The sequence below is a fragment of the Pristis pectinata genome, chromosome 1, assembly GCF_009764475.1.
Source record: "Pristis pectinata isolate sPriPec2 chromosome 1, sPriPec2.1.pri, whole genome shotgun sequence".
Lineage (NCBI taxonomy): Eukaryota > Metazoa > Chordata > Chondrichthyes > Rhinopristiformes > Pristidae > Pristis > Pristis pectinata.
The window spans coordinates 23,740,737-23,766,939 of NC_067405.1; the positions used below are offsets into that span (position 1 = coordinate 23,740,737).

Consider the following 26,203-nt stretch of genomic DNA (forward strand, 5'->3'; position numbering starts at 1 on the left):
TTTATTTTAAAAGATACTTACTTTAAACTTTTGATGATGTGATAAGTATTTATGTTTGTATGTTCTGAATGTTTGTGAATCTCATTCTCAAACTTTCGACCTGTTTCACTTTGCTGGGTTAAGCCTGGTATTGTGCTTGTTAAAGCATATCCCAATGTTCAGGCTTAACCATGTGATGCTGTTTACACCTGGAAGACCCTGAAATGGACAGAACCCTTGATGCTACACCTTGCTCTTGAAGGAAATGATTTGTGTTTGCATTCATTTTCATCTTTATGATGATGGGACAAAAATCCATGTTATTTCTGTGAGGACTGTTGAAAATAAAGTGACCCAGTCTCACACATTAGCTGGCAAGGGATGCACTGCAGGAATAAGAACGTATTCTTCCTGTTTTCTTCATGAAATTCTTACTGAATATTATTGATGTATAGTTCTAATAGGCAAGCATAGCTCCCTTAGGAAGAATATAAAAGGTTTGATTCTAACTATATTTTGGTTAGTTAGCTTGAACTATCATATTTTAATCAAATACCAGGAGTAATAATATCAGTGCTTATGAATCCAATATTTAAATTATTACCATTCTGTGCAACATTTTTCATAATGACTTTTCTAATTCTGAAGCATTAAGGATTTCTATTGTTTAAAGATTAGATGTAATGTGAAAAATGTTCACAACCTGAATAATGCAGTGAGCTCATCAACTGAGGACTAAGCCTTAGAAAAGCAGGAGATTCTTGGATCAATCCACAGTCTGTGGTAGTTGACTGATCTCAAGCAGCACAGTAGGGAACTAAAACATTTGGGAGGGGATAAAAAAAACAAGCAATTCCTGATTACAACCCTGTAATCTTTCTGTAAGTCACTGGGCAAGTGTTGGTGGTGAAAGGAAGGAACAGGTGTGAAACTCCCAGCAACTGGAAGGAGGATCAACATCAAATAAAGAATTTCAGTAAAGAATGTAAGTAAATATAGAGACTTACAAGGCCATATGTAAAGATAGAGTGTACCTGAGAGGATAGGACTTCACAGCAAGAAAACAGACTTTTATTTTATTGATCTTTACTGAAGAAGCCAACTTACATCTTGCTTCTTAATCAGCAGCAAATGCAGAATTTCAAATATCTTGTGATAGTTATTTTTAATCAATATAGGGAAGAATTTATACTGGCAAAATCTAGATCCAACTCATATTTAAGTAAATGATTTCCTTATGTCATGGTATGCATACAGCAAGGTGAGGTTTCTTTTAGATTACAAATTGCCTTATTAGACAGTATACATCAGAATTATCCTGTTTGAATCAATAAACATAGATTATGCTGTATAACAATGGCGGTCACAGGCCAAACTATTTCTGAATATACACAAAATGTTTAACCAATGAAAGCTAGCAATCATTATTTATGTAACTATTATACTGTGTTACTTTAATTGCATCCCAGTGACTTGGATATTAAAAGCTGGCAAAACAACATTGCTTGGAGAATGACTGAAAGACTGTTCATCCTATGACATTAACAAAGCAATAAAGAATGACTGGAATCTATTTGAAAGAAGCTTTTTTTTTACTTGGAGGTATGTTGGTTATCATGATGTCAGGATTCACATTTAGTCTAGGTTAGTGGAAATATTGGATCAGATCTTGCCTAATATGGTCAGGATGTCATTTCTAGCCACCACACAATCCTTTGTCATTACAACTAGCCTCTGGACTAAGTTGATGATTGCCCCTGATGCCATTAAGAAGATTCTCTTGGTAGTAATTAAAACAATGCTGAATCTAGAGTTATATAGACCAGATTGGGTAAAGATGACACATTTCCTTCCGTAACAACCAGATGGGTTTTTATGACAATCTGGACATTTCATAGTCACCATACCAGCTTTGTATTCCAGATTTATTTAATTACTTGAATTTAAATTCTGCAGGAGGTGATCTAGATCAAAAGTCCAGGCCTCTGGACACAAGCCCAATAACTTAACCAGTATGTGACCATGTCCTCTCTCTTTCTTAATAAGATTTAAACTAGAAATTCGTCTGCCAACATTAAGACCACTCAGCATCTTCTTGCAGCTTTAAGATTTTCCACTCTTTAGTTATCTCACCAAAGAGAAGAGACTCAAAACCATTCTCTTCTAAATATTTGCACGTATACTCTTAAGAATAGAACCATCTGAATTTAAAATAAAAAAAAAATTATCTGTCTTACATTAATTAGGACAATCGATCCTATATGGGACCTGAAATAAAAACAGAAATACCTCATAATACTCGGTATGACATTCAGAATCTATGGAGGGAGAAGCAGAGTTAAAATTTCCAGATAATGATTTCTCAATAGAGCCTTCCTCTTTCCACATATGCTACCTGACCTACTGAATATTTCTGGCATTTTCTTAGTTTGTTTCCATGTCCGGCATCTGTTGTGCCTTTGGACAATGTGGGGTCTGCCTTCCAATCATTCCCTATTTGTACTTATTGTTTTATTTTTCTGTCCTCAAAACCAGAACCTTATCATTGACAGCCAATATTTTATTAACAACAAACAATCTGCTGGAGGAATTCAGCAGGTTGAGCAGCATTTGTGGGAGGAAAAGGATCGTCGATGTTTCGGGTTGAAATCCTGGGACTGAGAGGTGAGAGGGGAGATGGCCAATATAAAGAGCAGTAGGGGAGTGGTGGATAAGTAAAGGAGCTGATAATGGGAACCAACAGGGGAGAGGTGAATAGCAGAGTCCAGCACTGGGAGCCCTTTGCTTTCCTGCTTATCTCCCTCCAGCAGCTATCTCCAACCTTCACACTCCCCTCCCCCTACTCGTTCCATCAGCCTCTCATCACATTTTTCTCTCTCTCTTTGTCTTCATCTATCATTCACACTGCCACTGTCTCCCAATAAAAACAACCCCTCTCCCAACCCCAGCCCCCCAGCACAACCCACCTCTCATCTTTCACCCCTCTTCAGTCCACCAATCACTTCAGACTCCTATCTCACCACCTCCCTACTATTATTTACACTAGTTGTCTCCCCTCTCAGGTCTGATGCAGGGTTTCGATCTGAAATGTTGACAATTCCTCTCCTCTCACAGATGGAGTCCTCTCACAGTTGGGCAGCATGGTAGCGTAGCAGATAGCGTAACACTGTTATAGCTCCAGCGATTGGGGTTCAATTCCCGCCACTGTCTGTAAGGAGTATGTACATTCTCCTTGTGACTCTGTGGGTTTCCTCTGGGTGCTCCGGTTTCCGCCCACATTCCAAAGACGTACGGGTTAGTAGGTTAATGTGGGCGTAATTGGGCAGTGTGGGCTCGTTGAGCCGGAAGGTGCCCTGTTACTGTGCTGTATAAATAAAGTTTCAAAGTTTTAACTTTATCCATTGATGCACAAGTCAATACCACACAGGCAGGAAAGGTTGAAGTTTGCTCCAGCAAGCGGATGACACAATGTTGACTTGATTTTTTTAAAGAGCTTCAGTGTAAACCGAAACACAATTCTGAAGTATTCTAGAAACTATCAGGATCACATGTTATCAGTAAAATTACAGGATATTCCTATTTACATCATAAAGACCACAACATTTTAAAGTGATACCCTTATGAAATGTATAATGAAGATATTGTTTTAAATTTTCTCATTCACCTTTCAAATTAGTTTTCATTAAAATATACTTTGTTATAAAATTACATGTCAGAGATTCCAGATATCTCTGGGTATCCAGGAGTTTTACAGGATACATCAATCACTATCTTAATGATACATCAATATGGCTAAAATAACAAAAAATGCAACAACTAAAAAGATTATCATTTCAGAATAGAAACATAACAGCAGTACAAATAAATAAAACAAGTGCTAATCAAACATGTAAATTGTTCACTACATACAATGTTGGTCTAAAGCTTAACCAAAAAAACTTCTATAATGTTATGAGAGAACAGGAAGTAAACTTGTAAGTATTTAAGTTCACAAAGAGGCCCAATGAATCCTTTAAGCACAATTAAAATTCAACTTTTTGAACCACAGAACAATACAGCACAACACAGGCCCTTCGGCCCACCATGTTGTGCTGACCTTCTAACCACTCCTGACTATCTACCTCCTTCCTCCCACATATCCCTCTATCTTAAATTCCTCCATATGCTTATCTAACAATCTCTTGAACTTGACCAACGTACCAGCCTCCACCACCACCCCAGGCAGCGCATTCCATACACCAACCACTCTCTGGGTGAAAAACCTCCCTCTGACATCTCCCTTGAACTTCCCACTCATTACCTTAAAGCCATGCCCTCTTGTATTCAGCATTGGTGCCCTGGGAAAGAGGCACTGGCTGTCCACTCTATCTATTCCTCTCAATATTTTGGTATACCTCTATCATGTCTCCCATTCATCCTCCTTCTCCCCAATGAGTAAAGCCCTAGCTCCTTTAGTCTCTCCTTTAGTCTCTCCTCATAATCCTCATAAATTGAGAATGTAACATCTTAAAATGCAGCAAGTAACTTAGATACCTTGCACTACTTGTTCAGTCCATCACCCTGTTGTGGCAAACCTACAAGGACCTACAAAGATGATTGTGGTGCAATTCAACAATCCTAAAGATAAAACTAAATTAATAATCTTTCAGAAGCATAATCACTTTCATTGCCAGATATGTAACCAGTTCCCTCTTCAATTTACAAACACTATCTCACCTCATTATTTTCCCAGGTATTCATTTGCATATGTTAACAACTTTCGAATGCACAGCAATTTGGCCTGTGCCATATATTCATCTTTCTGAACTTAAATCATTCACCTCATTCATTTAAAACTTAAATGTGTTATAATATGTTCAGTTTATTTAAAGCATTCAGAATTTGAATTTGTATTTCTATTTTTTCTTGGGATGTGGTTACGACCTTGAGAGGTGGTGGTGCCCTGCCTCCTAAACTATTGCAGTTCTTGCGCTGAAAGACTTTCTACCCTACTGATAGCTTAGGACTTTCATGATTATGGCCCTCTAAAGATGAAGGATGTACTATGTATTTCCAAGTCAGGATGATACTGAAGTGAGTAGGAACTCACATGTGGTGAGTTCACTCTGGGCCTTTTGCCCTTCTACTTGAGGTGGTTGATGCCCTTCTACTTTAAGGTGGTTGATCACAGGTAGAAAAAATTCTGACAAGGAAAATCTTAAACAAATTACCACAGTGCATCTCGTAGCTAGTCCCTTTGTTAGATAAGGTCAAATAAAAGATGTTTTAAATAAAAAATTTACAAGGCAGCATTTGAAAAAACTGCTGGATTTTGCCTTTTATATTGGACGTTATGTCTGTCAGTGAACAGCATTGAGAAAGGTATTTGTGAGAACTTGCTATGTTCAACTTGGCTACTGCATTTACCTATCAAACAACAGTGACAAGACCTCAAAATAAGTAATTAGTTGTGCAGTTCTCTGGGCTGCCCTGAAGGCATGAAAAGGTAATAATATTGCTGCATCTTTCTGAACTTCAATCACTGCGAACTATTTTCTCTCCAGTTTCAAAACATTAGTTTCTCATTTTCCCTCACATTCAGATGCCTCATTCAAGAGAGGTCGTTCAGCTCCTTTTCACCATCCCCTTCTAGTGTCAAGATGTTCCCAAGTAGCACAGTAATGAAAAATGCACACACTATTCTGGAATGGCAGAGGGACTGAAGCTGTGCCTTACAGATATATTATGCTACCAGGCCTTTATACTTCTGAGATCTGGATTATTGATAGCAGACATTCCAAAGCATTGGAAAAATACAACCGTTTGCCGTCTCGCAAAATCCTTCACATTCACTGGAAGGATGAGCAGAACAAAGTTGAGAGTCTTGGAGCTACAGCTCGATGACCTTCAGCTGATTAGGGAGAGTGAGAAGGAGATAGACAGAAGCTATAAAGAACTTGTAGAGAGTACCTCTGTGGCGGTCCCCCTCAAAAAATCGGTATCTCATTTTAGATTCTGTTGGAAGGGATGACCCGACAGAGGAATGCCACGGCAAACGGGAACTTTGGCATCATGCCTGGTGCTGTGGTCCAGCGGGAAGGAGAAATGCAGTGGTTATTGAGGATTCTATCGTGAGGGGGAACAGATAAGAGATTCTGCGAACATGACAACAATACCCGGATGGGTGTGTTGCCTCCCTGGTGTCAGGGTCCAGGATGTCTCGGACCGGGTTCCAGAATATTCTGAGGGGAGAGGGTGATCAGCCAGAAGTCTTGGTACAATGTAGGTACCAATGACATAGGTAGAAAAAAGAGAGGAGGTCCTGAAAGAAGATTACATGCAGCTAGGAAGAAGGTTGAGAAGCAGGACCTCCAGGGTAGTAATCTTGGGATTACTACCTGTGCCATGTGCTCATGAAAGTAAGAATAGTAAGATCAGGCAGATGAATGTGTGGCTGAGTAACTGGTGCAGGGGGCAGGGCTTCAAATTCTTGGATCATTGGAACCTTTTTGGGAGAGGTAATGACCTATTCACAAAGGATGGGTTACACCTGAACTCCAAGGGGTCCAAATATCCTGGCGGGAATGTTTAATAGTAGCTGTTGGGGAGGGTTTAAACTAATTTGGGCAGGGGGAAGGAAACCAGGATGTTAGGATAGAGGAAGAGGTATATAGGGAACAAGTCCAAGAGAGTGTGCAGTGGAAGATGGTAAGAAGGACAGGCAGGTGAAAAGACAGGGTAATTTGCTGAACAATAGAAATACAGCGAAATTGGTAGCAGATACGGGTCTAACTGTACTATACTTAAATGCACGTAGCATTAGAAATAAAGTGGATGACCTAGTGGCACAGCTACAGATTAAAAAATATGACATTGTGGCAATCACTGAGTCATGGTTTAATGACAGGATGTGATTGGGAACTGAATGTCCAAGGGTACACAGTGTATAGGAAGATAGGTGGGTAGGCAGAGGGGGTGGTGTGGCCCTGATGGTGAACAATGACATAAAATCAATAGAAAGAAGGGACAGTGGGTCAGAAGAAGTGGAATCCTCATGAGTGGAGTTGGAGGGATGGCAGAGCAGAAATGGGTGGAATTTCTTCAAGAAATAAGGAAAATGCAGGATAGGATATATTCCAAGAAAAATGAAAGTTATGAATGGAAAAATGGCACAAATGTGGATAACGAGAGAGGTTAAGGCTAAAAATAAAAGCAAAGAGAGGGCATACAAGGAAGCAAAAATTAGTGGGAAAACAGAAGACTGGGAAACTTTAAAAACTTACAGAAAGAAACTAAGAAGGTCATTAGGAAAGAAAAGATGAATTATGAAAGGAAGTTGGCATATAATATACAAACAAATACTAAGAGCTTTTTTAAATATATGAAGAGTAAAAGAGAGACCTATGGGTTGATATAGGACCAATTGAAAACAGTGTGGGAGAGATTATAATGGATAACAAAGAGATGGCAGAGGAACTAAATCAGAGGAACTATTTTGCATCAGTCTTCACTGTGGAGGACATCAACAATATGACCTGATAGTCAGGGGTCTCAGGGGATAGAAACTGACTTCAGTCAAGATTACTAGAGAGAAGGTGCTCGGGAAGCTAAATGGACTAAAGACAGATAAGTCTCCCGACTGGATGAAGTGCACCCTCGGGTTCTGAAGGAGGTGGCTTTAGAGATTGCTGAGGCATTGGTGATAATTTTCCAGGTATCAATAGACTCTGGCATGGTTCCAGAGGACTGGAGGGTCACAAATGTAGTTCCACTGTATAAGAAAGGTGGAAGGCAGCATAAAGGATATTACAGACCTATTAGTCTGACATCGATGGTTAGAAAGTTTATTGGAATCGATCCTCAAGGATGAGGTTATGGAATACCTAGAGGTGCAAGGCAAGATAGGTCCAAGCCAGCAGTGGTTTCATGAAGGGAAGATCCTGCCTGACCAACCTATTGGAGTTTTTTGAGGAAATCTCAGGTAGGGTGGATAAGGAGAGGCTGTGGATGTTGTGTATTTAGACTTTCAAAAGGCCTTCGACAAGGTGCTGCACAAGAGGCTGATTAATAAGATGAGAGGTCATGGAATTACAGGTAGGATATTAGAATGGGTGGAGCATTGGCTGGTAGGCAGAAAGCAAAAGGTGGGAATAAAGGGATCCCTGGTTCTGGTTAGCTTCCGGTTACCATTGGTGTTCTGCAGGGGTCAGTGTTTGAGGCCGCTTCTTTTTACATTGTACATCGATGGATTTGGATTATGGAGTAATGGTTTTGTGGCTAAGTTTGCAGACGACACCAAGATAGGTGGAGGAGTAGAGAGTATTGAAGAAACAGGAAGGTTGCAGAGAGACTTAAATAATTTAGGAGTATGGGTAAAGAATTGGCAGGATGAGATTCAATGTTGAGAAATGTGCGGTTGCACACTTTGAAAGAGGAAATAAACGGGCAGATTATTATCTAGATGGGGAGAAAATTCAAAGTACAGAAGTGCAAAGGGACTTGGGGGTCCTCGTGCAGGGATACCCTAAAGGTTAACCACCAGGTCGGATCGGCGTTAAAAAAAGCAAATGCTATGTTGGCATTTATTTCGAAAGGTATAATGTATAAAAGTAAGGATGTGTTGATGAGGCCTATGGTGCACTGGTGAGGCCTCATTTGGAATACTGTGTGCAGTTTTGGGCCCCTTATCTTAGGAAGGATGTACTGATGTTGGAGAGGGTTCAGAAAAGATTTACGAGGATGAGTCCCGGAATGAAAGGGACTTACATACGATGAGTGTTTGTTGGCTCTTGGACTGTACTCACTGGAGTACGGAAGAATAAGAGGGGACTTCATAGAAACACTTCAAAATGTTGAAAGGACTGGACAGAGTAGACGTGGCTAAGCTGTTTCCTTTGGTGGGTGAGTCCAGGACTAGAGGGCACAATCTTAGAATTAGAGGGTACCAGTTTAAAACAGAATGAGGAGAAATTACTTTAGCCAGAGGGTAGTGAATTTATGGAATTCTTTGCCACATACAGCTGTGGAGGCCTGATCATTGGGGTGTTTAAGGAGGAGATTGATAGGTATCTAATTAGTCAAGGTATCAAGGGATATGTGGATAAGGCCGGAAATTGGGCTAGATAGGAATAGTTTTAATTTAGCTCATGGAGCAGACTCGATGGGCCGAATGGCCTACTTATGCTCCTTTGTCTTGTGATCTTGTCTTGTGATCAAAGTCAGAGTCCTCTCTCAAGCTGACATCCCCAGCACTGAGGCCCAAGTTACAATGAGCAGGCCATGTCATTTAACAAGCTCAACATGAGACTCAGAAGTAGATACTCTATTCCAAACCTTGTCATGCAAAGAGATTATCATGGGAAGTCATTCAAAAATGTGCTCAAAGCCTCCTGGAAGAAATACATCTCTACTGGCTCCTGGGAATCTCTGGTCAATGACAGCTCAAGGTGGAGAAGGGATAGTCAGATGGTATTGAGAGCCTTGAGGCTATGCAGCAAAAGCACATTAGGGCCATGCATATGCTCACAAACTTCCCACTCATCTTCCTCATCTGTGAAAAATCTGCAGTTCCACTTCAGAACCCACAAAACTATGGAAGCAAGTCATCCTCGATCCAGAGGGACTGCCTAAAAAAAGAGGACGGCTTCTACTAGTTTATATCTATCATCACAACGTAGTAGCTAATATATTTTGCATCAGAATTTGCTGGCAACTGCTGTCAAAAAGTACAGGATGCAAACATAATATGGAATTCCTGAACTTTTTGGCTACAATGTGCTGGGATTTTGCCAACTGCATTCCAATGTTAGATTCCCTGTGGAATCCATGCCAAAACAAAAACTTGCAGTAATTCTTTAACACTAGTTGTGTGCAATCTGTCAACAACTTTCCCTTGTTAGACATAGTTCGGGAGAGAAGGGCCATTCGATTCACTGGAGAGGATTGGGTGTTTGGCACGAGGGTAACAATTAATTATTTTACATTTCCTGATCTTTTAGCCTTTTGATGATTGTGTTATTGAATTTCAATAATTTTGGATGTTTCTGAATATCAGGCAGGTTTGAGTGTAAGCTCAGCATGAATTTTTTGCTGAGCTGGCGGTCAAATTTTCTTCCAAATACTCCAGGGGCAGGACTTGTTCTGGTCAATCCATGGCTGCATTATATTGTGTAAGACGAACCACCACACAGGGTCTATCTAGGCATTTAGCTTAGGGATGACTTCAGGTGGCAAGTCCACATTAACAGTTCTGGATAAAGCAAAACCATGCTTATTACATCAGTGAGCCATGACATTATGTCACTAGCAAGTAGATTCTTTATGTTCTATTTCTTAAGTAAATTAAATCTGTTATGTAGTCACCTTTCTAATGCTAACGCTTGAGCAGATAAACTCTTAATTTAGGTCCAAGTTAAGACTTGGATGTATGTAAACATACAGGTCAAATTTAGAATAGAGAGTGATCTATCAAACAAGGCATTTTGTCAGTGGATTAAAAAAAACTAAATCTGTGATGAAGGTTTGTTGATTGGTTATTCTTGGGCCATTTAATATCTCCAGTATAACTGAGTTCAGAGGGAATCTAAAAAATCTTCAATGTTGTTGCAAAGTTTTCTGTGCCAATTGGCACCAGTGATCCTGGTGAATGATATCTTTACCAATGCTGTGTTCTGGCGACAATATAATTGTCGGGTAGTATCTCACCGTCAAGTGGCTTGTTTGGAATGGAGCAACCTCTCCAGGTTACCAATATGCTCCTATTAAGTTCTAATGAATATTACCTGGCAGTCACAAGGCAACAGTGATATTAAAGAAAAAGTTTCTTTTTTTCAAGAAAAACCCATGTGTCTGCAGCCAGGTTCTTTTTACCATGCAGAGACTAGAGATCTGCTCAAGTCCTTTTAAATTCTTAACTACCCTACTCTTTTTTCTGCGCAGGACATCCCATATCTCATAATTGCCCTTTCCCTTCTACAGACCCCGATGACAATAGTTATGAGCTAATTATTGTAAATCTATAAAGATGTGCTAAATGCGCAAGAACCATCTTATCTGGCACAAGTCACACCTAGGGACATTTAAGGAAGATATTATATAAATGAAATTATTTTTAGCCTTTGCTTCCTAGATCATTAAATCTGAACTTGTCCTAAACCTTAAAACTTAAAAAAAAACTTGTAACATTTATAGCAAAGGTCATTAGTTATGGATGCTTGCTTGTGTGCAAGAACAATGCTAGATTTCACACAAACTTCAGCAGTTTCCAATAAATCCAGATTCTGTTGATTTGTCTGGCAGCATTCACAATGTAAAAATTCCCAAGTTGCAAGAAGAAAAAATGATGTTTCCACAGTGGCCCTCAAAAAAAATGTTAAGTTGGGTTAATTTAGTTCTGAGTTCCTGCCACTCTTTTTAAAAGATATTGAGATATTGTGTTTATTAAGTCTGGAACCATTCATGGATGTTAGGGGTAGAGTAGCTTCATGATTCAATATATATATATATATATATATATATATATATATATATATATATATATTGAGTAAAGGCTCATCTCAGTTTAGTTTATTGGATATCAGTGTCTGTTGTTGAGGGAGAAAGACCTTTTGTTTTATCCAGTATCAGAATTAAAACCCAGCTGGAATTTTATAGCTGGCGTAATTACTGTTTGGGATATTTTTAGTTGATATATGCTTCTGTATAGAATACTGATATAATGAAGGAATAAGGAATAATCATGAAACAATGAACTGCTGAATCTTATTGGTGTGCACTCCTGCAGTTGAAAGACTGAGCAGCATTCTATGGCAAGCAATATTTTGCCTCTATGCAGTCTTTAACAAACATTTCTGGATTTGAAGAGGTGGTTGTTGAAAATATTCTGTCAAGAACTCTTTGTGGTTTCTTAATTGTAAATCTTTCTCTTTTAAAAAAAAGTTAATATTGTGTTGAAGAAGTTGTGCTGCTGCATGCTGTTTGTTGTATGGAGCTGTGTGGCCTTGGAACCCATCAGGAATCTATTATAACCTAATAAAAAGCATGCTTGGCTCATAATTTACTTCTTTAAGTCACTGAACTTATTTCTTCAGGTCACTGAAATTATTATTGATTTTAATCAGCACTGCAGTGGCAGCCAAAGTAATATACAGAAGTTTTGCTGTGATGAATGTAATACCTTTTATTCAGCTATTAGATGACAGATTTTTCTTTTCTCCTCAACCTTTTCTTCTAAAGGTGAGGAACAGAATGTTAATGATGAGCCCCATGTGAAACAGAGTGTGTAAATGGAAAACAAAATTAAACCAACCACATTCACTACATTGAAACTTTTGAACTAATTGTATGCCCTATTTGTATTTAAGCATGTTTTATTACACTAGTAAAATATGCAATTTGGTGTCTGCTATTATTTATAAAAACACAAAAAAAACCTGCATGTTAAAAAAAAATCTGTTCAATATGAAGGCCTCTCAGGGGTGAGGCAAGCCCATTGGGTGCATAATATTGCGTAACAGTGGCGTTTCTCAATTTTTTGTCACAATAGGCTTCATGTTGGGGAGTTGCAGTCCTGATCATGCAAGTAAGGTGTGGAAGGTATTGAGAAGATGTGCACAAGAAAGAGCTATTGAAGCTCAGTTTTTAAAATAAATGAGGCACAATGCATGGTGGGGGAGCAGGATAGGTTAAGGTGTGAAAATGAAAGAAATGAAGGAAGTAAAATGATATGAAATAATGAAATGATATATTGGAATTAATTAATAGTTCTTGGGAAACAATGGTGGCACCATTAACAAAATACTGGAGACAAAAGAGACTGCAGATGCTGGAACCTGGAGCTACAAACAATCTGCTGGAGGAACTCAGTGGGTCAAGCAATATCTTAAAAACTTTATTTATGCAGAACAGTAATAGGCCCTTCCGGCCCAACGAGCCTGTGCCACCCAATTATACCCATGTTAACCTGTACGTCTTTGGAATGTGGGAGGAAAACTGGAGCACATGGAGGAAACCCACACAGTCATGAGGAGAACGTAGAAACTTCTTACAGACAGTGGAGGGGAATTGGACCCATATTGCTGGTGCCGTAATAGCTTTATACTAACTGCTACCCCTATCATGCAGATTTAATTGAGCTGTTTTGTATCATAGATGATTCTTTAGACAGAGTGAATTTGTACATCTATCTCCTTTTCAGGTATGAATAATCATTCATTTCCAGGGAACTCAATTGCACTTTGAAAACATTTTGTTTTTGGTCTTTCTAAAGTGTCCACTCTCTCCCCATACCAATGCTAGCCCAACTGAGGTTCAGCCAGTTAAATCACTGACAATGTGGTCCTGCTTTACAAACTTTGAAAGAGCAAAATGAAGAGAGTTCCAGCCTAACATCTTAATGATGATGGCTGTGATGAAGAACTCTAGTTAGACCACACTAGGAATAATGTGTTCAGTTCTGGTCTCCTTATTATAGGAAGGATATGGAAGCTTATAGTGAGAGTGCAGAGAAGATTTACCAGGATGTTGCCTGGATTGGCGAGCATGTCTTATGAGGCTGGGTTGAGCGAGCTTGGGCTTTTCTCTTTGGAGAGAAGGAGGATGAGAGGTGACAATAGAGGTGTACAAGATGACAAGAAGCATAGATCGAGTGGTCAGTCAGAGACTGTTTCCCAGGGTGACAATGGCCAACACAGGGGAACACAACTTTAAGGTGACTGGAGGAAGATATTAAAGTTTTTTTTTACACAGAGGGTGGGTGGGTGCGTGGAACACACTGCCAGCAGAGGTTGTGGGGGGCAGGTACGTTAGGGACATTTAAGAGATTCTTATATAGACACGTGAATGATAGAGAAATGGGGGGCTAGTGGGAGGGAAGGGTTAGATAGATCTTAGAGCAGGATAAAATGTCAGCACAACATCGTGGGCCGAAGGGCCTGTACTGTGCTGTAATGTTCTATGTTCTATTATGGGGCTCAGATGTTGTCTGTTGATAGAATGTTGAATGCCATGGTATCAACTGCTAGATAAGCAATAAAATGTTCAGACCAAATATTAACATACTTAGAACACAGAATGTTCTAAATAAAAAAAACTTTTTCTTTGTTTCTCTAAAAAAATTATTAGCTGGGGACCAGATATATGTCTGCTGGAGAGGTGGTGGAAGCAGATACAATAGCAATGTTTAAGCGGCATTTAGACAGGCACATGAACAGACTGGCAATGGAGATATATAGACCACGTGCAGGCAGATGGGAACTGTTTAAATCGGTTTCATGGTTGGCACAGACATTGTGGGCCAAAGGGCCTGTTCTGGTGCTGTACTGTTCTATATTTGAAAGAATTTTACTGTGAAAAAGGTTTGCACTTCAAATATTATTTGTCTGGGTTAAATAATAATACTGAATATTTGAATTAAAAGCTGTAAATATGGTCCATTCCAGTGTATAAATGTGTTAAGTACATGAGTAAGATTTCACTAGTCTTTAAAAAAATCCTTTTAATTAAATATTCAAGAGCTATTCTCTGACTAAAGTTTGTTAAAAACCTTAAGAGACTTCAACACCAGGGTGATGTTTTTGGGAGTATAATGCTTTTTGTCTTTCAAATCTTTTGTGCAAACAATCTCCCTGGCATAGTACAGGATTTACTAATATGGTGCTCTCCAATGATTTGAGATCCCATGTCAGAGTCAGTGATCTAGAAAATAAAAGGTATTAATCTATGGTTTAAAGAGCTTTGTGTTTGGTAAACAGGATCAAACAAAATACTGAAAAATATAATATTTGAAGTTTGAGTGAATAGGAAAACTTGCAAGAAAATGGTCTTGCTGAATTGAAGATAGTCAAAACGATTGAAAAGCTTTTGTCTCATCCTTCAATCATTCAGTTATCCTCAATGGGCCTCTCTCACTAGTCCACTGAGCATGCTTAATTGGAATTATTTTGAGAATATGCTTCCTCTATAGCAACAGCAACATGGGGATACTCCTATAATACACTAGGGTCTTTGCGCCAATGAAAAGCTATTGTAAATCTCACTCCATAAGCAAGTACATGGTCAAGTTCCTCACAGCTTAACTGTTGCAAATGCTCCTACTTGACATAATGTGGTCAATTGCTACAAAACTGTTTCTTGTTGCAGTGAGTAAAACTTTGTCAAATTCAAATGGTGCTTCTAAAATGCTTCAGCATCCACTACCAGCTACTGAAAAAATCATTAAGAACAAAGTCAAAAATTTACAAAAATCAAAGTAGAAAGTGCTGGAAACACTCAAAAGCTCAGGTAGCATCTGTGGAGAGAAAAACCGTTTACACTTAAAGTCAATGTTCATTCATCAAAACTAAGAAAAGTTAGAGTTCAAACATGTTAAGCATCAAATAAATTTAATTTCTAAGTTTCCTAGTTCTTATGAAAGGTCATTGACCTAAAATGTTAATTCTGTTTCACTCTCTTGTTAAGTATTTCCAGCATTTATTTTTATTTCAGATTTCCAGCATCTGCATTTTTTTGAGAAGTTTGCAGAAGTTAGACAAAAGTGGTAGATTTGTGTATGGGTTTCTTCTTAAAAGGAAGTTGACTGTTAATTCAAACTAATGGAGATTCCTGCATAGATATTCTTTGAACAATTTTGATGATCCAAAGACAACAGCAATGTTTGCTGATTTGTTTTCAGCAGAATAAAAACAAACAGTACAAATCTACAGGGGAAAAGAAGAAAGAATAAAAAGACCAAGGTAAGTGTTTCAAAGCAAACATTCATTAAATGATGTGCAAATTATTCCAGCATTTAAACATGGCTTTCTCAGCATGATGAAAAGAGGATTAATCATCAAATATCAGTCTGATTTCAAATGCCAGGTTTCAATATAAGCTGACGGGAGAAAAAAGCAACAACAAAGAGGGCAGGAACAGTACAGAGCACCACAGGGAGTACTTCTGATTTGAGCTCCAAAAGGATTTCTTTGATGGAACCTTTCTCAAAGCAAACATCAGTACCACATAACTGCATTCAGCAGCATTTACCAAATAGCCTACCTGTCTGTAAAGTCTGATCCCCTGTGTATCAGAGGAAGCCTTTTAAATTCCATGTATAGAAAAGTGACACAAGGCTAAGGATTAACTATGTGGCTGACAATTACAGGTTTTTCTTTCTTTTATGAGTGTCTTAAGTTGGAGTTATTGAACCAAGTGCTCAATCCTGATATAACCATGAGGGGACTCACTTGAAAGCTTCATTATTCCTTTTTGTTTGCCATATATGGCAAACTTCCAATGCATCAAAATTGTATCATATAAACTTCTGATCTAAACTCTGTACTACAACTATCTCTTCTTATGGCACTTATCTCAACATTTTTAACTATCTTTAAATTGTGGCAAGTACGATTTGGACCAACTGCAAGTCAAAACTTTTGATTATTTTGAAATATTTTCAAGGTCACCTTGAGGAAATAATTACGGAGCTTGTACACAGCAATGTTTGAAATCAGTTACTAGGCATACGTCTGGTGTCATCACCACATCAGGTCACTACATTTGCTTTTTAAACAGAAATGTTTAGAATTATTAGTCAGTGTTCACCGAAATGCACACTCCAAGCCCAACCTGTTCATAAAGGTTGTTGATCGAAGAAGACACTTGCTCCAGTTTAACCTGCTTTCTGTTTCCTTTTTAATTACTTAAATTCTAAATTATGTTTCCTGAGCATTGAATGTTCTCCCATTCTAGGGTCATATCACAGTCCAATATGGTGAACAGCAGCTTGATCCCATTACCTATATTATTGGTCTGTAACTTTCCACTGAGTTTCAAGATTAACACAAAGGCTCACACAGCTTCTGCTGTTTGGAGGACTTTGACAATCTGAGAAAAAGGCAAAGCTAGTTGAGGAATTCCTAGGTGGATGGTGTTAATTCTGGGGCTAGGATGGCTGATAACTCTGTCTGGTCTGGGATACCAACAGAGACTGAAAGGGCAGGCCTGGAAATCCCTGGATGGCTTCAACTCTCTTAAAGGAGCACCAATATTGTCACTGCAGAGGTTCGTGGCAATAGAAGGAGCACTGTAGAGATTGCAGCTGAATACATAAGGGAGAACTCAACTCTCCCATCCATCCACCCAGACCAAGGTCCATCTGAGGCTTAGCCTGAGTGCAAAATCCACCCAACATTGGCTCAGTCTAGCCTGGGTCTAGGGTCAAGACCAGCCTGGGTCTGGGTCAGTCAGCAGAGATCCAGGGATCATTTCAGGATCAGTTGAATCTTCTGAACCCCAAATGCAGATCCAGGTCCATATACAATTTTAAACTCAAGTCAGTTACATGGGTACATTATTATTGGATACAGGTCTCCTATTTTATAACACTGGGGAATAGTAATGGTCTGCATGGTTCTATTAGTACATAGCATCTTGGTACACGACTGGTGGATAAGGATCTCTAATTTATAACATTGGGATACAGTGCTGGTGCGCACAGGTCTGTTAGTACTATATACACAACTAGTGTATACACGTCTCCTATCTTATAACATTGGGGAATAGTAATGGTGCTCATAATTCAGTCAATACTTGACACTGTGATGCACACCTGGTAGATAAAGGTTTCTTGCTGTCATTAACTTCAAATGTTCATTTGGAGCTAGTTCAGGCACGACCGTGTGTGAGATATTTTGAAATACTATCCCTGCTGCGGCCTTCCACCCAGATTTGATTCTCATTAGAGACAGGCACCTGTGTGTGAACTGAGGGATTCCAAGATAAAGCTGATGGTGTATAGCACACTCACTGTTGAGGAGGGACAGATAGGATACTTGTTAAACTTACTGAAGAGCCGGTGTTGGAGAATTGTGCACTCTGACAGGAAGGAAGAAGCTGTGAACAGCTAGTTCCTTAAAAAAAATCACTTAGCTTCATGTACTTTTTAAAAAAAAATACCTGGAGTGTTGCTTTTAGAATTTTAGACATAATAGCATATGTATTGAGGATGGCAACACTTTCAAAAAATGGTCAGATTTCAGGAAAGGCTAACTGGAAAAACCTCCAATTTTTTTTTGTCTGATTTAATCTGAACAGTCATGGGAAATAATTTGATCCATTGAATTAGTGCTAATCACGGGATCTTTTGTATTACAGTGGAGCTTGTAACCCTGCCCACAAACTCCCACCCACTACAAGCACCATCCACAATATAATATGAGGAGCCCACTGAGTCTTAATCTGCCACTGTACTGAGAGTCTGTGAGACAAGGGCTGGTTGCCTTAAGATCCCTTAAAATTTCCTTTCATCACTAGCAGATTCACTGGATTTGGAAGACGGCTTCAGCTGAGATGAGGCACTCACTTAGGGAAAACTGTAAGTTTAATTAAACAGTAAACCCATTTATGAATTTAATATCTCACATATCTGATAGGAGGTTGTGTCTACATCGAGGATTACCATGAATTGAGGCCTTATGTGTCACTGCCCTAAGGTGTTATACTACTGAAGCTACATAGATTAGAAAATCTTAACAGTTTTGTCATAAGAAGGTGGTTCAGTGTTAACGTTTTAAGGTTGGCTGCTGCCCAGTCCAACCTCAAACCCTTCATTTCTGAGTCATACCTAGGACTAGGAATAGTGAAGTAAACCATCATACTGGGAGAGTTCATTGAATCATCATTTAAGTGTGAACATTATGGTCACAGCAATATGAATCAAAGACGCTGTTTATTACATTGTTCTTACTTTAGATAAAAGGCTGGCAACTCAAAATGTTCACTCTATTTTACTCTACTCTAAGATGTTGAAAATATTGAGCTATAAACTGAGAGCTGGGAATTGGGACTGGTCAAGTAGACTTCTTTGTGGTGACATGAACATGATGAATGAATGGGTTTACTCAATGTCAGTAATTTCACAGATTCTATGAGATGCTGCCTGTTTTTCTGAGTATTCTTATATTTTTTCCCTTCCATTTCAGATTTCTAGCATTACAATATCTTTTACCCTCCAAGTTGCGCACTAACCTGATCTGGAATGATATTACTAAGTCTAAATTCTAGAACTTTTACCCACCAACATTGTGAAAGTACCTTCACCAGATGGACTACGGTGATTCAAGAACACCACCACTTTCTCAAGGGCAATTAAGAACAGTCAACAAATACCAGTCTTACCAGTGGTACATAGATCCCAAAAGACTGAATATTTAAAAAAAACTACTCCCATATATTTATACGTCAAAATATTCCCCATCAAGAATTAAAGAAAATAGTATTGATATTTGCCAACAAAACATTTTGAGTTATTGTGAAATGCTAAGGTTGGATGTTGATTCTTTCAATTCAACATTTTCTACAAATTTACTTGCATGTAATTCCGTGATGGGATTTTTGGTCAAGTTTTCACGATGACAGTGTCTTTCCAAATATTGTGAAGGGGGCACTATTTTATCAGTGTCAACAGTACGTTCTTCACTATACTTTGGCAACACTATAGCTGTGTTTTAAACATTGGCATATTTGCCATCCCTCATGTGAGCAACCTTATGTCACAGTATTTTTCAAAGAATCTGAAAATGTCAACATTTGATTAAAAAATGTAGACACATGAAAGTGGCAGCAAAAGGTAGGTAACTCTCCAAGATCACATTTTAAAATACAAGAGCCTAGACTGCATCGAACAAAGCCATCCATGCCCACTGCTATATTTTACGTATCCGTATGTATCTTTGTGAAAGAGTCATTTGACATTGTACACTACCAGAGTGGTCTATCTAGCTCACAATTCGCAATCCTAAGCCAAAAGTTGTATTGAAGTTCAGGCAATCACAGAATTATATCCATTGTTATTCTGTAAACTGATGCCTTTGTTCAGAATATGGGATTGTACTGACCACCAGAAGAGTGACGGATGATAAAAATCATGCCACATGGAATAACTAATGATCCTAATACAACGATTGTAACTTCATTCAGAAATAATTTACACATCATTACGAGGAAATATAAAATGGGCAATATATACCAATAAATATACAAAGAAGTGAAAAGGCTAAAAGTTAATCCATCATCACAGATTATGTTAATTTGCATTCAATTGAAGACAGTTGCTGATGTAATAAAAAACAAACAATAATTAATTCAGCATGTGCTTGCTAGTTTATTTTTTTGTATGGTACTCTCTTAAGGCATATTACGTATATTACTTTAAATAATTAGAAACCATATATGAAGGAAAAAGTTCATCCAAATTTCTATCAATAATTGTCTTTCATCATGGCACATACTACCAAAAAGCAAGAAGTGATGAAATGCCACTTGCCTGTAGCTCTCAAAAAGTAAAATAAGTTGGAGTAATTTCATTCTAAAAATGCAGAGAGCCAAAATCAGCTTGATAGACATAAATAGACTTTCCATAATAAGGAATAGCCTCTTAGTTTATTCCTATTTTCATTTGGGATGGAATTGTTACTTAAGGTGATTGATGACAGTGCCAGAGAATTCACCATTATTTATTTATTTAGTCAGGCATTATACCAAGCATTATGAGACCAGGTAATGTTTCGCTTCTTAAACTTTTAAAGCAATATAATATTTTGACTTATTTCATAAGATCACAGCTAAAGTTCACTTGTGTGTTTTAATAAGAGATTACTGTATCAACTTATCTGTTAAGATTTAGATAATGGGATCCATGATCAAATCGAGTTGTTTATTTGTAAGAGCTTCACCTCACCAACAAATTGTCTGTCTTGTGATCAGGATTCATACAAATGCTAAGTAATAGGAACAAGCCTTGACATTGGCTGCAAATGGCTGCAATATCTTAGGTAAACTAAATGAGAATGAAGACTGACAGTTTAGAAGTGCTTATTTGCTTACCCACGGTCCCAATAGACACTATGGGAGATTAGGAATACTTTCAACTTGCACTGGTAAAGAATCATTTAACATTTCTATGCTATATGGCAGAACATAACAGAGGGAGAGAACTCCATTGCCAAGCAAGGCATATTTTTCAGATGATTAGTCCACTTCTTTTGATCATTTCAGCTGTAGTTTTCCAATGCCCATCTCTAAAATCAGAAATGAACTGCCATTGCTACATGTAATTCAGGAGAAGTCAGTAGTTATCATTATATCCTCTCAACTTTCTGTTAGCCTACAGTTTACGTTTCGTGTGTGTGTATGTGCGCGGGGGAGAGAGAGGGAGAGAGGGGGTAGAGAGGGAGGGAGAGAGGGGGGAGGGAGAGAGAGGGGGAGGGAGAGAGAGGGGGGGAGGGGAGACAGGGGGGGAGGAAGAGAGGGGGAGAGAGAGAGAGGGGGAGAGAGAAGGGAGAGAGAGAGGGGAGGGGGGGAGAGAGGGGGGAGGGGGAGAGGGGGGGGAGGGGGAGAGGGGGGAGGGGGAGAGAGGGGGGAGGGGGGAGAGAGGGGGAGAGGGGGGAGGTGGGGAGGGAGGAGAGGAGAAGGGGAGGGAGAGGAGAGGGGGAGGGAGGGCGAAGGGGAGAGTGCAAGGGGGAGGAGGAGGGGGAGAGAGGGGGGTGAGAGAGGGAAAAAGAAAGAGAGAGAGGGAAAGAGAAAGAAAGAGAGAGAGAGAAAAAGAGAGAGAGAAAAAGAGAGACGGAACATTTTAGATAGATGGCCTTTCATCAGGCACTAGTTCTGTTGAAAGGTCATCAATCTGAAATATTAATATTCTCTCTCTCTTTCTCTCTCACGCTTCTTCTCCAAGTGGCATGACCCACTAAATATTTCCAACACTTCATGGTGTGAATTTGTGAACATTTCCAAAGTGGTCAATACATCTATATGATACTTAAAAAGAGTCCAAGATATGGAGACATTAAGTTACTTACTTAATGATTTTCTGTGCTCTGATTTTGCTTCTTTTGGATTAGGCTTGCTGTTGCTCCCTCCCTCACACCTGTTCACTTCTTCACTGCTTGAACTTTTCCAGATACTGTGCGCTGCTGTTGAGACGCCCTTCTTTGACTGGAAATAATATTAGCACAAATGGATATTAGTAAGAGAAAATGTTTAGATATGAAGCTCTTTACTATAAATGGAACAAAATGATCATTTTACATGTATCGGTAGCCAATCTTAAATCAAGCCAGAAAAATAGCAAATTTGATCCTTGAAATGTAGAATGATTCAGGTTTGTTGCCTCTGATTTCTCATGCAGCAAATTGCCTTAATGTGGCAAATCACAGCTGAGATTGCCAAACAAAGTGATGCTTCCAGACCAAGGGAGGGAAAACCAGCATCCAACTTTAACTTTCACTTACCGGCTAGTTGGCAGATTCATATGAGAGGGTCTCCAAATCTCTTGCATGTGAAGTGTGGGAAAGAGGAAGCAGAAAAATGCTTACCAGAATGTAAGTGGGTGGACAACCATTTAAACTGCAAAACATCCGTACAGTGACGAAGTTTATTTTATCTTACCCTGATGTATATTTCACATGATTACCTAATAAACAAGTCCACTAAGCTATTGATAAGATTGAGCTTTCCCGTAGTTATACAGCATCATTCTAAACAATAACAAAGGCAAATCTTTCAACGAATGTGGCAAATGATGTCACCAGAAATTCCCATTCAGCTCACATTAAGAGAAACCACTTTGCAAAATAAACATTATTAGGATATAGGAAACATTTGCATATCTGTACTAGTTGGCTATCGTGGAGAGATATTTACATATCAGTATCACAATATGAATAAAATAAATTCTTCTGAGAACTATAGCAATGTGATTGATAAGTCTTAGCGGTATCACTTTCTTTTAAAGTCAAATGGTCATGGGTTCATGCCAGAAACTTAAGAAAAAATTTAGGTTGACAGCCATGGACCACTAAGGAAATGCAGCACTGTTGTAGGAACTGTCATACAAATTTGTCACTAAAGCAAAATCATCTCTTGTCCTCTCAGGTGAATAATAAAATAGTCCACGGAAGTATTTCAAACAAGGTCAGGGTTGAGGGAGTTATCACCAGTGGTTTGGCCAATATTTTTCCTCAACCAACATTGTTAAAAAAACAGACTATCTGGGCATTACTCATACTTTTTGCTATGTGCAAATTGGTTGCCATGTTTCATACAATGCAACAATGACAAATCCACAAAAATACATTATTCGTGGTAAGGTGCCTTGGGACATCACATGTTGAAAGGCATCATGTAAACTGTGCTTTCATTCCAGCTTGAAATTCTGAAAGGAGAAGCTTATATCTAATGCAATTAATTTACTTTCTTAAACTTTATTGCCCAAATGTGCATTGGAAGAGAACAAGCCAAATATATAAAATAGAGCCAATGGAATATTAATTTTGAGCATGGTTTCTTTGGCCTTATCGCAGTACTACTTCTAATAAAAGTGTTTTTGCAAAGGACAAGGGTATTTTATCCCACCATTTAAAATTCACTCAAGATTAGCATATAATTTAAAAAGTGTAGTGCTCAAGATAGGAATCAGTCTGTATGTATATATCAAAAATGAAAATCAAGCCCATTTGTAAATAATTTGATATGAATGAATTTGATGAGTTATTGGTATGATATTAATGAAAAATCAGTGTGCATATACATTTATGGGCTACATATTAGTATATTTATCTCAATCTTTTATAAATCCACATTATGTCCTATTTGAGTCACTTCAGGTCTGTTTTAAATTTAAAAACATCATGCCAAAACATCTGATAGAAAATATGCAAAGAGGGATTAATAATGCCACAGGGAGCTATAAACAAAAGAAACAAAGTCCAAAGGGGCTGATCAGAGCTTGAGAAGTTCAGAAAATATATGGGAAAGTATTTTTTTGGCAAAGAATCATAAGATGTTTATTGTGCAACTTCTAGGACAGATTGAACAAATATACAAAGCCCTTTTATTTTCTTCCAGGATAAGTTATTTTAATAGAGTAAGCGGCACTATACGTACCAGTTTATCAATGGCATATCTGATGGCCTGGTACCAGTCATGTATACTGTCATCATCAGAATGGAGGAGAAATTCATTCCCTGAGATTGTTGTTAGCTGTGTCAAGCAAAAAAAAACATAATATGTGATTTAGTTTAATGGAAATAAATAATATAGGAAACACAGCCCTCTGAACTGTCAGCACTTAGCTCATTATGTTCTCAAATCAGCATTACTCAACAGCAACAAAGGAATTGAGAAACTGAAGTTGACTAAGGACCTGTTAGCTCTCCTCCTGATAATGATAATAGGAGACCAGTTAAAGTTTGACTTCCAGTCCACTCTGCTATATTTATTGCAAACACATCTGCCTAAAACTGAAGGGAATACTTCAGTAAACCAGATGTTTCAGTCCTCTGTTCAGACCTTAAAGAAAAGCATTGAAAATGAATTAAGATACAAAGAAAAAGAACTTTGAAATAAATTAATTCTGATGGAATGTTTCCACCTGAAGTATTACCTCACTTTTATCTCACTTTAAATGGTGATGGACCTGAAGTATACTTTTATCATTTACTGTTTATTTAATTTAAAAAAAAGAGATGTTGCCCAATGAAACACATGGTACAAACCAGAATATTTGAAGAACGGCCAGGTTAATTACAAATCATCTATGAAAATTAAAACCATATTATGGAAACAGACCTCCCTAAAGTATCTTCTGTAAAAACTACAGAGAACTTCCAGCAGAAATATAAGTGCAAGATGGAGTAAATGAAGTGTAGCTCTTTTTATGCATACTACATATTCACAGGGATATTTCCAATTTTGATTATCACAAGAAAAATGTATGGATAGTGATACACGGTTATAGAGGGACAGAAGTAAAAGGAAATTCTGTAACTTTTTTGATCTCTCAAGACCCAACCAATGCAATTTTCAGAAACTGTCTGAAAGTTATTTTCAGTTGAATATTCCATTTGACCTTATCAAAAGATTATGGTCCTTCATTAACAGCCACTGCTCCAGAGCAACTTCTCTTCCTTTGGTACTGTACTCTGGTTTATGTCACCTCTCAAGGCCATAACTTCCTGTCCCCAAGTTCATGCCTGTTCCTCATACTCCTTAGTTCCCTCAGGAGACCTTTTTTTTCCACCACAACTGTGAATACATTCGGTGATCCAGCTTTCATGGCTCTCTGGGCTATAGAATACCAAAGATTTATGACCCACTGGGAGAATAAATGCCTCCTCATCTCATGGGAGAACTTTATTACAAGAATGGAGGGATGTAGACCATGTACAAACAGATGGGATTAGTTTAAATTGGCATCATGGTCAGCACAGACTTTGTGGGCTGACGGGCCTGTTCCTCTGCTGTACTAATCTTTGTTCTATAAAACAATGGCCCTTTAATTCTTTATTTCCTCAAGGGAAAATATCTTCTTAGCATCTAGCCTACTAAGACCACTCAGAATCTTATATATTTCAAAAAGATCATCTCTCTTATTTTAAATCCCAATGAATAAAGACCCAATTAACTCAACTTTTCCTTAGAAGACAAGATGTTCATCCCAGAAATCAGTATAGTGAACCTCATGAATTTTCACATTTCTTTCATTGTTTCTGCTATTTTGCACCATGACCTTTCTTTAACTTAGGGAACATTATGGTATTGCTTATCTACATAAATTTGATTGCAACCATAACATTTTATACTATTCTAAAGAAATAATCTGCTCCAAGTATTCAGGATTCAATTGCAGAATCTAACTTAGTCCAAGTGGTTATCTTCTCCTACTTTAACAAGTTAGGAAAAGCATAGGTATAGATGGACAATGGGCTAATCAGAGTGAAATAAGAATGACATTTTTGGACTTTGTAAAACTTAGTATTTCATTTTGCTGTTCTGATCATTAAAGGTGCATGGGAGCACCACCTCCTGCAGGTTTCCCTCCAAGTCACTCACCAGCCTGTTTTGGAATTATGTTATAATTTCTCCTTTATTGCTGGGTCTAAATTTTGGAAATCCCAACCCAACAGCATTGCATACCTTCCCCAGAACAGTAGCAATTCAAGGTAGCAGCTAACCACTACTTTCACAAGGACAATAAATGCTAGCCTTGTCATTGTTGCCCACATCTCAGAAATGAAGAAATAAAACAAAATGCTGGACCAGGCACTGTAGATCATTGAGCAGTAGATGTGATGGCAAGCCCTTGCCAATGGAAGGTGAAAGACAAGAAGGCAGAGAATATTGGCATGGTGAAGTTGGGACTTCACAATGGCATGCATTAAAGCTTCAACTGCAGAAGAGCTCAGGTAGGGAGAGTTGTTGTCCTTATTTT

At 38.4% G+C, this 26,203-nt stretch overlaps 1 protein-coding gene across 2 annotated transcripts in view; it reads right to left on the bottom strand.

Moving 5' to 3' along the window:
* arhgap15 (Rho GTPase activating protein 15) overlaps window positions 1–26,203 on the bottom strand; it is a 593,944-nt gene that overhangs the window by 235,441 nt on the left and 332,300 nt on the right. For both annotated transcript variants that reach the window (XM_052029237.1, XM_052029228.1), the window contains exons 8-9: window positions 23,878–23,973; window positions 21,792–21,927 (exon numbers count right to left, since the gene is read on the bottom strand). In XM_052029237.1, the coding sequence (XP_051885197.1) occupies window positions 21,792–21,927; window positions 23,878–23,973 (232 nt within the window). The remainder of the gene's footprint in view (window positions 1–21,791; window positions 21,928–23,877; window positions 23,974–26,203) is intronic.